General features: G+C 40.8%; 1 protein-coding gene across 1 annotated transcript; it reads right to left on the bottom strand.

The window, feature by feature from the left end:
* Positions 1-561: 561 nt before the first annotated feature.
* On the bottom strand, positions 562-13,031 carry LOC131229019 (uncharacterized). The gene is made up of 9 exons (XM_058224872.1): positions 12,394-13,031; positions 8,110-8,269; positions 7,921-7,982; positions 7,712-7,806; positions 6,496-6,609; positions 5,490-5,555; positions 5,289-5,386; positions 3,180-3,619; positions 562-1,943 (listed from the first exon to the last, which is right to left on the bottom strand). Exons 1-9 carry the CDS (start codon positions 12,803-12,805, stop codon positions 850-852), a joined length of 2,541 nt encoding a protein of 846 aa, XP_058080855.1. The 5' UTR covers positions 12,806-13,031; the 3' UTR covers positions 562-849.
* Between the last annotated feature and the right edge of the window lie 284 nt (positions 13,032-13,315).

The raw sequence follows: 13,315 nt of genomic DNA, 5'->3' as shown, positions 1-13,315 counted from the left end.
ATCCCCAATTTTAGTTAGAAACCTCAAGTACCCATTGAAACAGGATCTACACAAAGAAAAACACTCGCTCTTCATTAGTTATTAGGAGTGTCATGAAAACGTACCACATGCAAGACTCACATTCCCAAAACGCCACCCACACCATTTTGGGGTTGTCAGCGGGCTGGGGCCTGGCGTTGGCTTTAGGGCGGATTTCGAACCGTTCAGGCCGGGCATATTCGAAATTTCGATTTGGCTTTAGGCCGGATTTCGAACCATTCAGGCCGGGCATATTTGAAATTTCGATTTTGCCTGGTCCAAGCCCAGCCCATTAATAGACCTATCACCATCACCATGGTCTTTTAACCATGACCAAAGTCCTATTGACGTCTGTAAATCTGTTTGGTTTTTTTTTTTTTTTTCTTTAATTTTAATTCCTGGTTATCCTTTCACACACTCTGTTTATCATCAGCCGTTTGCAAGCCTTACACGCACCTTTAGATGGGCACAAGTGCCAACGGCCAAACCCCACATTGTATATATTTCATTACAAGTAAAAACACTAATTGTAACCCAAAACCATTTACCCAAGAAAATCAACTGCCATTTCATTGATAATTGAATCTCTAAGGGACCATTTGGACAACCTCAAAAGGCATTTTGAGGGCTGATCAACGTCTTGAGCCAAGCTTCATTTTGCCTGATGTCTTTGGATGCACTTCCACAAACACCCATGGTCTCCACTTGTTCCACGCCAGAAACTCCTTTTGCATGAGATACGTTCAACCAGGCCCTTAACTGCTGTAATCCTCACTATAGACAATTTAAAATAAAAATAAAAATTGGACTCCTCAAAAACCCAGTAACTACTTAAAAACGCGTCAACGAATCAAAATGCTTCTTAGCTGCTCGATCCTTCCTGTAATTATTCCAGCCCCCTCTTCCCCGGCCCCTGCCCCTTGAGTTCGGATTTCCTCTCCCGCCTGTTGATCCCTCTGCCGGTTCCTCCCCACCATCAGATGTCTGATCATCCTGCTCTCCAGATTCTGTCGTCTTTCTAGAGGCCGCAATTGGTAAGTTCCCGCCCCGCCCCAAGCCGTGGATAAGTTCTTTCTGGGTCAAATTAATCCTTGCCGCTTCTTGAGCACTCGAGGCAGCTACTGAACCCGAAACCTTGTAACTGTAGTTCTTCCCATCCTTGACGTAGAACTGTGGCTTCTTCTGCGACTGCCATCTCTCTGTCCCAGCATCCAAAGATTTCCCCGGAAACAAACTGCCCCGGTCAAGCAAACTCTCCGTTTCCTCGAATCCCGACTCCACAAGACTCAGGCCCAGCTCATCAAAAGAGTCATCATACTCATCTTCATACTCGTACTGTGACATGAGAGCAGCAGACCTCGCCAAATCCTCAGCACCCCTAGTGTCTAGAAGTTCAAGGTCGAGCACGTCTTTGGACTTCCTTGTGTACCTCCCATACAAAGATGATGACGATGACAATGATGCTGAGCCGCCCATGTTGCTGTGGCCCACTGAAGGAACTGCGTTAGAGGACGATAAATCCGCATTAGCGGATGATGTTGTCGTGGGCTCTACAAGCGCTCCTTTCCCTTTATCCTTCTTGCTCAGAGACGCTGCAGACTTGGGCGCCGGAGCCTCCTCTAGCGAAATGTCAAGAGACAATAGATCTTCATGGAGAGTTCCCTCCAATATCCTCTGGATTACCTCCTCCGGGCTGTGGTTATAAGCTTCAAGACAGGCAGAGAGGTACCCTTTACCATAATCTGGGAAAAGGTCTTTGATCTGACTGATCTTAGACTCAATAATCACGGCATCTTCATTCGTCTGTGCCCGATTGCTTGGTAAAGGAATTGGTGCATTCCGTTCTCTCTCCGCAGCATGGGAGGAAGAAGATGTTGCAATGCGAAGCAAGTACTGAAACTGTTCCTCATCCATGAAAATCCATCCTGCATGTAGAAATTGTTTATTTTATTTTATTTTATTCATTTAGTTGCTTCAACTTAATATATTCACATTCCAAAATCGTGTCCAAATGTGGGATGGAAAGATAGGAAAAGAATAAAGCTAATGTACACACCACATTGTATGCCATGATGGCATGGTAAGTCCGAGATCCAATCCATCTGTTAGAAAGAAACCACTATCTTGATGCCCTGGCCCAAGAATCAGCTTGATCCTCCGGTCAGGTGGCCCACAGTTTGAAAAACAAATGTACGGTTCTGAAAACTTGGCTGCAGTTTTCTAACCCATCCGCCTGTTTCTAATATTGGGGGTCCACATGCTGAGTGGACCTGATTCATTTTGGGGAAAACATGTACAATGTCAAACCAACCTGACGGATGGATTGGATCTTGCACCTATGTGCCATGTTGGCACACAGGTGGCATGTACATTAGCTTTATTGCACATGTGTGTGCACTTGGCGAAGCCCCACACATAGACAAAAGTAACTACGGTAGTACATGGACGATAAATAGTCATCACCATCATAGCCTTGTACCATCCGTTAGGGTCAGAACATGGATGATGTATGGTTTATATGTGAAATCACATATACTGCAACCCATAATAATTCACAGAGGCTGGATTCTGCATGTTTTCCAGTACCAGTTGGTAAATGATATTGACCTATAACAGATACGATTGGGAACACGTTGGGCAATCTGGACCAACCACTCGTTGGGTAACATCATTGAGATGGGCCAAAGGTAAGAAACTGCAGTGATTGATTGAGCACTTTGAAACATTCAATCAATAAAGCTTTTGCCCCAACTTTTCTCAACAGTCCACAGATGGGTAAGGGATCTCATAGTTACAAACTTTCAATCAGCACAATTATTGGGTATGGATCTCACAGAGAGGAGGCCAGCTGCTCAGATGGACCAGATCCATCACTAAGGCGCACCAATTTGTTGGGTTGATACCAATTACTAATGGTACCAGGCCCACTTCACCCCAAGACCTAATTCATTCCTACCCCTGAAAATTGCCCAAAAATTCAGAAGATCTTATCCAACGATACCATCAACGTGGTCTGGGGAAGCCACTGAAAGAAGCGACCACATCTTTCAAAATAACACAAAAGTAGATCATCCAACCAGACAAGTATATCACTTTAAGAAGTATATGAACTGTGAACTCAAATCCAACCCACTCAAGAATGATAGGCATGAAGTACTTACCACTAGTCCGAAGACTGTCCAGTCGGCTCAATATATTGTAATTCCTTTCAATCTTCTGAAGAAATGTTCCGCTGCTCTGGTTCTCCTTAAGTCGAGACGAAACTCCACTGATCTCTCTAAATGTCTGAACCAAGAAGTCTCCCCTTACAGCAGGATCCTCAATTTTGGCAGGAAACATCTTTGTAGTGGTTGGAAGGGGCGTGCTGCTTTCAACTAGTTCATCGCTTAAATAGCAAAGATCCAGTAATTTCCAACCAAACTTAACTATCCTTGTCGATAGCATCTTGAAATTTTCAGCAATAGTTGGAATTGTGTCCCCATGTGGATTATGCGTACCATCTACTCTGGCATTAAAAATAAGTTCAAGTCCACGTTGCAGAGATGGTAGGAATGAATCATGCAATCTCGCCAGCGTATTGAGTAGTTCATCATTACCGGAACTGCATAGCAAAGAGGATCGAGAGAGGCAATATTTGTTAGAGCCAATGAGAAGTTGTGGAAAGACATGAGAAACAGAGAGCCACATAGCCACATCTACCAACTTGACAACATTTGCACAAGATCCAAGCCATCCATCAGGTGGCCCCACAGTGTACACGTGCCACACCAAAACTAGGCGGGTCCAATCATCAGGTGGTTTCACAGTACTAAAATTCATCATCATCATCATCATCATCTAAGCCTTGTCCCAATTAACTGGGGTCAGCTGCATGAATCCTGTTCCACCCATTCTATTTGGAATGTCAAATTATTTGGATTCATCATGGAAGTTATGGCATAAGTTTGACAACAGCTGCCAACTTGATGCAACTACCCTCTTCCTTTATCCAGGCTTGGGACCAGCAAAGAGAGCAAAAAACTGCTACAGGCACAGTTTTTTTTCCTCCTCCTTTTGAAAGTTAACAGAAACTTTATTGAAAAAGGCAAAGAGCCAGCAAAAACAGAATACACACACACACAGAGAAGAAAAGAGTAAAGGCTATCTACAACACCCCTACAAGTCAGCCCACATATATACACGGTTACAATGAATACCAACCCTTTGTGTCAAGAGAGCAGTCTTCTGGTGCAAGAAAGACCTTAGCCCAATCAATAACTGAATACCTCGCCTTAGAGAAGACTCCCACTAAGGAACTTGATGTATTACTGAAGCATCGGTTATTCCTCTCTTGCCAGATCATCCAAAATCCCGCTAGCAATGAAAGTCTCCATATCTTCCTCCCAACTTTGCCTACTCCTCACCATGCTTGGAAATTTTCAAAATTTGTTTTTGGCATCACCCTGAATAGCATAAAGAAGTTTTCCCAAATCCCCCTCGCAAACGGACAATGCATGAATAGATGATCAACCGACTCAGCATCCTTCCAACAAAGGGAGCATATGCATTGACTAGTGACATGCCTCGCTTGCGGAGATTGTCAATGGTGAGGACTTTCTTCTACCCCCACCAACCAATCAACGGACACAACCTTTTTTGGGGAGCCATATGACCAGATGTAATAGGAATGCACCGGAACTTCACCCACCCGCATGGGGATCTGACAACAGTGCGAAAAAAGATCTTATTGTGAAGGAACACAATTTGTCTAAATTCCATGACATCGCATCCCGATCCAGACTTACAGCTATTCCCAAAAGACGGTTCAAAAGAGAGAGGAGTTCAGCCTCCTCCCACAGGCACAGTTTAATAGACTATTACATAGGTTGATTACAATCAAGCAAAAATTGGACGGCAGAAAAGAAATCAGACAATGTTCACAAAAAAACACATTGTCCACTTGCTGATTGGACCGGCCTGACTTTGGGGCCAAGGGATTTGTAAAGTGTGGCCTATCGGATGGATGCCTTGCATCCTGCACAAATGCAAAAATAAGAACAATAATAATAATAATAAAAGAGGAGGAAGAAGAAGAAATCAGCCAACATCTGCATTCAACAAACCCATGGGCCACCTAATAGTTGGACCAGCTTGATTATGGCTTGCATCTAGCATGCACATGCAGACCGGCACGGGCAGCCACATGTAAATGTCAATCCCAGCCAATCCACACATGTGGGATCAGCAGAACTCAAGAATTGAAATCCTATACTTCAGTAAGTAAAAAATACCTTATTTCAGCAGGATAAGAGAAGTAGACAGCTGCGAGCTTGTATGCATCCACGAAGGCATCCAGCGATCCAATTGCATCATTTATGAAGTCCATGACCTGAAGAAATAACAGAAGAGTTCCTACCCACGAAAACTAAAAGTCTAAACAAAAGCATACATGTACCCCACTCTAGATTTATTGGAAGAGGACTACAACTTGCCTCTAATAAATCAGCACGTAGTCGACTGTGCCCATGATCTTCAGGATCTCCAGCGGAAAATAGAACCTGCATATCATAGGCTATAAAATAAAGTAACTGTCTATGGCTTGAAATTGTATTTAGGACAAATCTTGACAGCATTGTTTTGTTATTTGCAATAGTTCATCACTATTTTTATTTTTATTTTTTTAAATTTACATCAGAGGGAAGCAGACAAAAAATGGAAAGAAAGTTGAAACTGTTTTTCCCATCATCCAAAGTTGAGCACAGAGGGATCTGTATCAGCTGATGCATCTGGGTTTTTGGGCTTTGCAGTGCATAGGTGTCCTTTGAATCATCCAAGCCCAAACAATGACCCCTCCAGGAAATTTAAATCATCTTGAAGAGAAGTGGAAGATGTTGAAGAACGGGTCATTCAAGAATGAATGTGAAGAAAATGCAGACATGCCTCATATTCATGATATGAATGATGACCAAGGCAAAGGGAATGATGATGGTGATGACATGCTGATGATGATGATGATGATGAACAATAGCATCATTTATTAGAAAATGCATCACTGTTCCATGATCACTAAGAATTTAAAGCTTATTCTCTTGTTTTTTAATATGTGAGAGTTTGTATATTGAGATTTTATACGCATATGTTATGATGTGGTGCTTTCAGAGTTCAAATCCATTTAAAGTCACTGTCGCTGTGATGCCGTGGACATTTAATAGCTTTGTTCAAGTCTTTAATGCTTTGTGTGGATTTGAGACATGAATATAAGTATGTGCTATAGAGGTTAAAAAATGCACATCCTGCAGTAGACGTCAAGAAAAAGATAGTAATGTGGAATGTAGAAGTGAAATCGGACATCAAATTAATTGTTACATCCTAGTAAGACAAGAATTCAGCACGGAGCTTCAATAATACATTTGAGGAAATTAAAAGAGACCACATGGTATCCACTATCCACTAAATCCTCATGAAGTAAGAAATCCTATGGTTAAGATAGAAGAACACCTCCAAAGATGCGTTGCAACGCTGATGCATTGTGTGGACAATGCTTAGGAAATGAGCAACTGTCTTTGGCAGACTTTCAAGAAGTGTTGGCTGGGCTCTCATCGCATTAGTAACCTGGGGGAAAATAAAAGCTAACCTTCAAACTAACCTCGAAATACTTGCAATCTGCATGCACAACAAATATGCATGTTGCTAATAACAGTTGCATCGTGCATGATGCATCAGAACCAAAGTAAGAATTTCCATACAACATAAAAGAGCACGCAACCATTCAGATGAAATTAATATACTAGATTGAAAACAGCAGAAAATAAGGAAGATAATTTTTTATTTAAAAAAAAAAAAAAAAAGAAAAAAAAAAAAACAGAAAAAAAAAAAGAAAAAAGAAAAAAGAAGACGAAGAAGAAGCTAGCATAAGAATTTTACATGTGAAGCTACAATTCAGTACAGCAATGGAAAACTCAACACCTTAGAACTTAGAATATCACTCAAGCAGGTATGGGGTCTACAGTAAACGAAATGCAAGAAATGTACACTGGCAATATAGAGTTCAAAGATATGCCATGAAATATCATCACAATCTGTCATCTGCCTGAAGTGACGAAAAGAGTAAATAGGTCTGATAAAATTATGAGGCTACAAGCCCGCCTGCACAAATCAGAGAAGAATTTACATGCTGAGAGACTTAGAACGATGATCATTGATGAAATAGTAAAAAAGAGCAGATATTCAAAACCAATTAATCAGTAACGTTTAGAATGTACAACCAGACTTAATCAGCTTCGTAGAAGTAGAAGCTAGATAACGACCAACAGAAACAAATAAAGGGAACAAAAAACCAATGAAAGATTCTCTGTCAATTGCTTTGTCTGAATTACGCATTGAATATGTATGCCACAACTTAAAGAAAAGGCAAAAATAAATATATACAGAAAAGAAGACAACAATAGAACATGAGAAAATGACCTCACTATCACAAAAATAACACAGCATAGTAACATCAAACTACCACAAGGACTGACTGTCAATTCACGACCTAAACATTAAGAGCTGAAACCAACCTGTTATGGCTAAAAGAGATATGTAGCTAAGCATTTTGACTAAAAAAACTTGAATATATCAATGAAGCTTTTCTGTCAAAAGAAAAGAAAACACATGCATGCATGCACACAAAAAGAGGTGAAGGAATAAATCATTGAGATAAGAAGGGTTTTACCAGTAAGCTAGTCAATTCTTCATTGTCATGGCCATAGATAGCGCATATATCCAACAACTTCGGCAAGTCAAGTAACTTCTTTTCCTGCAAGAGGGCTGTACGTGGAAGGAATCAATAAGTTTGTATCAAAAAATTGATACCATGGGTATCTGCTTTCAATGCCCATGTCCATATAATCACATTTTAAGGTGAAGAAGACTTAAAAACACCTCCATGCTCTTTTGTACTGAGGCTATCACTAGCACGGGCACCAGGATCTTTATTGGAAGATCTGTAGCAAAAAGTATTCTGCAAATGGTGATGGGCTAATGCAAGGAAATTTAACAATACTAAACAGCATTCTCCTAAATAAGAAAAAAACACAAAAATATACTCAAAAATCATGAAATAATACATACATGCGGTAGAAGACCATGAAAACACGCCGGCTTAATTCAAACTCTCCAACAATGATGCCTGCAACTATTCCTCTTACTCCGTGATGAGGGAAATCATACCATCTATTCCTAAACTGTAGATAGCTATCCAAAAATTCGTGCAAAGAACTATCACTGGCCACTGGGAAAAAACAAAAAAAGTCACATGGCAATGGTGAAAATAGGACACCTATATCAATGTTCCAGTCAAAAAAATAACACCTTCACAGCAATTAAATAAAAGAAATATCATTTCATAATGTGATGATCTACCACATTTGCAAGAAATAATGACAATGAAGTCACAAGTTAAGCAAATCACTTATCCAGATACCCTTAATAATGTGGATGCGAGTGTGAATGTGAATGTGAATTTGAATGCGACATCTCAAAAGATGGTAATACATGTCATGGCTTACCTGAACAGGAACATGGCATGTTTTAATGTGGAAGTGAAATAAGGCTAGTGTGTTAAGAATTCTTTTCTTTATTATTGGAAACACTTTTTTAATGAAATTTGGATCCTGCTCATTCAAAATGTGCTAGGTACTAACACTTCTGTCCTAGCAATATCCAGTAACCCCCAATTGGACCATCCAATCAATCACCTCCCAATTCTTACTAGTCGAAGCCTTCTAATAAGGAGTCAAGTGGCTCATTTTCACCCTTGGATTCCCTTCCAGGTGAATTGTGGAAGTTATCTGTAGGAGTTGCTAGGGGGACCGAGTGTAAATCTCCAATATATAAAAACTCAGTAAAATCAGCTGACAAATCAAAAAGACTGAAATTGTAAGCAATCTTAATGAGGACATCCAAGAACCATACTAGAGGAGGGTTGAGCCAGTCTCCTTATGGCTAGAAGACCATTACACGGGGCCCACTTGGCCCAATTCACACTCCTAGCCATGTTGAAAACCCCACTTGCATGTTCGTGCATCTTTGGGGACCCTACACTGGGAAGATGTGTGTGGGCTGCATATAGGAGCTTGATGGACACATTTGCACTGTTGGATTTCGATCGTGGACCATTTTAACGATTGGATTTCGGCCGAGGACTATCTTGACGATTGGATCATCATCATCATCGGACATCTTGATCATGGATCCCAATGGGCCACGAAATAGTTTAGTTGTTTAGTTTGTTTACATGTTTCGTTATTTTTGATATGGCTCATATTTGTGTTGGGATTAGAGAGTTAGGAATAACTTTTAATTCTTTAAGCGTCCTTATGTTGAGAATCTTATAAGAGAGCGCCTTTTTTTAAAAAGATTGTTCTGAAACAATAAAGGGTCGGGCGTCCCCACCCTAGCCATTATACATGTTATGAATGAAAGAGATTTTTCTCCTTTTGCTTTCAGATTGGTGGTGCAAAACCACGAGGAGTAATTCCCTAGTTATCATTTCTACATTTTCTCTTCTCAACAAGGTATCATCTTCTCTTATCTTCTTTTTTTCTTCAACCTTCATCTCTTCTTCTTTTTTCTTCTTCTTCTTTCTTCTTCTTTTAAACCTTCATTCTTCTTCTTTTACAACCCCAAATCCATCCAAACCTAGTTCTCAAAACATTGGTTCTCAAAACCCTAGTTCTGAAAACCCTAAATTCCTAAAACCCTAACCCTAAATCCTTAAAATCCTAACCCTAAGTCTCTAAAATCCTAATTTCCCCAAAATCCCCAAAAATTTCAAAATCCCGAAACCATAGTTCTTAAACCCTTTAACAAACCAAGATATTCCCTTCAGAATTAGATCAATTCCTATGCTATGATGGGGTCCTGGTTAATTAGTAATTTATGAGATTCGCATTGCGGGACTGTCATAGGCTTGAATTTGGACATGTCATGAATCTAAATTTTCTGAATTTATGGTAAATTGGCTTTATTATGTTGTTCCATTGCTCTAGTTAATCTATCTTTTAATTTCATGGGATCATATTAGGTTAGATCACTCCGTCCTGCATCAAATCTGACCTAAAATCCAATATTAGAGTCTATGAGTGATTCCTTTGAGGGTTGAAAGTTAGTTTTGTGCGAAATGTCAGAGATTGTGTGTGTGTGTGTGTGTGTGCATACTTGTATGCGTGAAGTAGTGGGTATTATTATTGGTGTTTGTCTTTTCCTTTGGTGGTAGACGTCACACCCAAAGCACTTGGGCGTCATAGTCAAAGTAGAAGGAGACCAATGGGCTTTGATGCTAAGGAAATAATGGAGTTTACCCAAGTCCCCACCCATGGACCATCATTATAGGAATAAGGGTGCAAAGCAAAAGCAACTAAAGAATATTTGGAGCAAGTGAAACGGTGACAGATGGGATGGTTTCATTTACTTCAAACTTCTTTATATTCCACCACATGACCGCCAATGTGGTTTCATTTACTTCAAACTTCAACATTCCACCACATGTTAGTAATGAAATATTGAAGCTATACTTCCATGCTGCCTTATGGATAAGACTTGCATGGTTATGGGATGAGCGATTCCAACAGCTACAACACCCATTCGCAGCCATTGGGCTATGGTTATGGTCACGAGTACAACCACAAATACTGACAAGGGAATGCCTATTCATAGGATGTATACAAAATAAGAGTATGGGCATAGATGTGTCCAGCCACACCCACAACCAGTGGCACTGTGAGCGACTGTGACAATTACAGTTAAGCTCAGTATCCACTGATGAGTATACTGGTGTGCATAGTAGAAGATAAGCACCCTTGATATATTCAAGAGTACATTGCCTGGTATCATCAGCTCTGCAAAACACTGCAATCATGTGAAGCAACAATATTATGGCTGCTTGGCACAAATAGGGACGACAACTTTGAGCTCACTTGTACTTCCATGTGAGTCCGAGACCAGTGTATATTTTGGTTGTTTTTATTGTTTTTGGTGGATGGTTTTTGTTTTATTTCTTGTATTTAATGACATTTGAATGATATGAATAAGTTTTGGATATATTTGCATCACTTCTAATCAACAAATGACAATGCATAATTTTGTCCCATAAACAATCGAAAACTAGAATGAGTAGTTCCTTTTGCAGTTTCTTTTGTACATTGTGTTCGAAGTATCCAATCAGGTGTCTCGTAACATCCCCTGAAGTTTCACTGAAAAATTCTACCATTTTCCTAACTCTTCCCCAATGTTTTCCTTAGACTGCAATACATTCGATGTTTTCCACAACATTTTCGCGTCCCAAGGGTGCAATAATGGTACAATATTGAGACGGCAAACACTGGGTGTAGTATCCAAGCCGTCTACCAAGTAAGGCCAACCTTGAAGATGTTCTCTCCATAAATCAGGATAGCATGTCCCACCTGATTATAAGGCCAAGACATCTACATAATGGGATGCCCCTGATGGCTGGGTTGGATCTTGTAGCTATGAACCATGACGGCACATATGGTGTCTCCTATGGCAAAGCTCTATAAACCACGTATTGCTAAAATTTTCTCACTTCAACCAGTTAAAGTTTTGCAACAAAACATTGTTTCATCTTGCTCACAACAAATTTCCATTCCAAAATCAAGAAATCCACTTCAACTGCTGTAAATCTTTACATATCGAGCCCACGAACTAAAACACTTCCGTAATCACTAGTAACCAGGAATATCAACCATATGCGAAACAACAAACCAAGCCAACAATCCACGACGGTCATCGTCTATCTTCAATTTTCACTTGTGCATTATTCAACAGTCTTTGCAACTCCACTTAAAAACTCAAACTTCAAAGCTACAAATAGCAAGCATACGAACCAAGAATCACAGCAACCAATCCAATAAGGATATGAGCAAACTTCTTTACTAGACACAATCCACCCAAAATCCAAAATGCAATTACTACAATTCAACAAAACTGCAATGTGGAAATGGGAGAAAAAAAAATAACAAACATATCACCTGGAATGAATGCTACTATGATGGAGACCATGGCATCTACATGGCACATGTACAGCAATTAAAAAACCACTGATTAATGGGCCATCATGTGGATGGAACACAACCCAAAAGCAAACAAGGAAAACTGGCTATGGTATCCATCCAACTAACGGCCCGCCAATGGACGATCAATCCAAAACTGGTGTCTGATTGGCTGTGTCCGACATGCTAAAGGTAGGATACAATGGTTAGGATCCTCCAACTGCAGTGACTTTTGGAGTATAAGCAATCGACATGGTGGCCCACAAGATCAACCATTCTGATCACTCAACATAATTGCCACATCCTAACCACACAATTTTACTAAAGAAGGACAGCAGAAATTCACCTTCTCTCCAGAAATCTCTAGGGCTCAATCTGAGCAACCTAGACAGCTCCCTATTGAGAAGATCCACCACCCTCTGCGACTCCACCGGATCCAACGCTCCATCTTCTGTGCCGAGGCCGGTGGCGACCGCCTCATCCTGGGGCAAGTAATTTACGAAACTGCCACCTTGACTTTTAGAAACCCAATTCCCATTCGTTTCCATCCGAACCCTAGTCGAAGAACTGGAACTCAAAGCGGAAGACGAAGAAGAACTGGCCGCGGCGTTATCTCGACCGTCGATCTTCGAAGACGATTCTCTCAGAGAAGATGTGAGTGGGAGATTGGAGATCGAATCTTCTCTGGATTGATTTTGGTTCTTGGGAATGAATTTCTTCTGGTATCGGACGAAACCCTTGTTCGATCGAGTAGACATGATTTTTTTTTTCTTTTTCTGTTTGAATTGGGAAGGAGATGAGAAAGAGACAAGAGGGTGGCAGTTTTGTAAATAAGTGCAAAGATAGGGTTTTTTTTTTTTTTGCCTTTTGGATGCCCGGTTTCTGCAATCGGACGAGCTGTGGATTTTATAGTTGCTTGGAGAAGAGGAGAAAGAAGAACGGCGGGGGTTAGACGAGCTTCCTGGGGCATGCTAGTAAGGACGAAGGGGTGAGATGAGAGGACGCGGATTGCCTGTGCCTGTGGTTGAAAGCCATGTGGGGCCCACAGATGCGTGTGAGAAATCCACTCTGCTCATCAGCTTCTCAAGCTAACAGTAGGAAGGATGTCCAAAAATCAGGTGGATCCAAAATTCAGGTGGCACACGCCTCTGGAAACAACAGTGATTGAATGCCCACCAAGGAAATTCTGGAAACTTCGTGGGGGCCACAGAAGCTCTCGATCAGGATGACACTAGTTCCTACGGTTTGGATGGCATATAAACATCATG

Source organism: Magnolia sinica, chromosome 16 (assembly GCF_029962835.1).
Source record: "Magnolia sinica isolate HGM2019 chromosome 16, MsV1, whole genome shotgun sequence".
Taxonomy (NCBI): Eukaryota; Viridiplantae; Streptophyta; class Magnoliopsida; order Magnoliales; family Magnoliaceae; genus Magnolia; species Magnolia sinica.
The sequence above is the reverse complement of the archived record's forward strand: the minus strand, read 5'-3'. Positions and strand labels throughout refer to the sequence as shown.

Excerpts from the sequence above, each read along its gene's own strand:
- LOC131229019 (XM_058224872.1), bottom strand. The coding sequence starts at position 12,805 with ATGTCTACTCGATCGAACAAGGGTTTCGTCCGATACCAGAAGAAATTC. Across the intron at positions 8,270-12,393 it reads TAGAGATTTCTGGAGAGAAG|TGGCCAGTGATAGTTCTTTG; the intron begins GTGAATTTCTGC and ends GTTTTTTCCCAG. Across the intron at positions 7,983-8,109 it reads TTCATGGTCTTCTACCGCAT|ATCTTCCAATAAAGATCCTG; the intron begins GTATGTATTATT and ends TTTTTGCTACAG.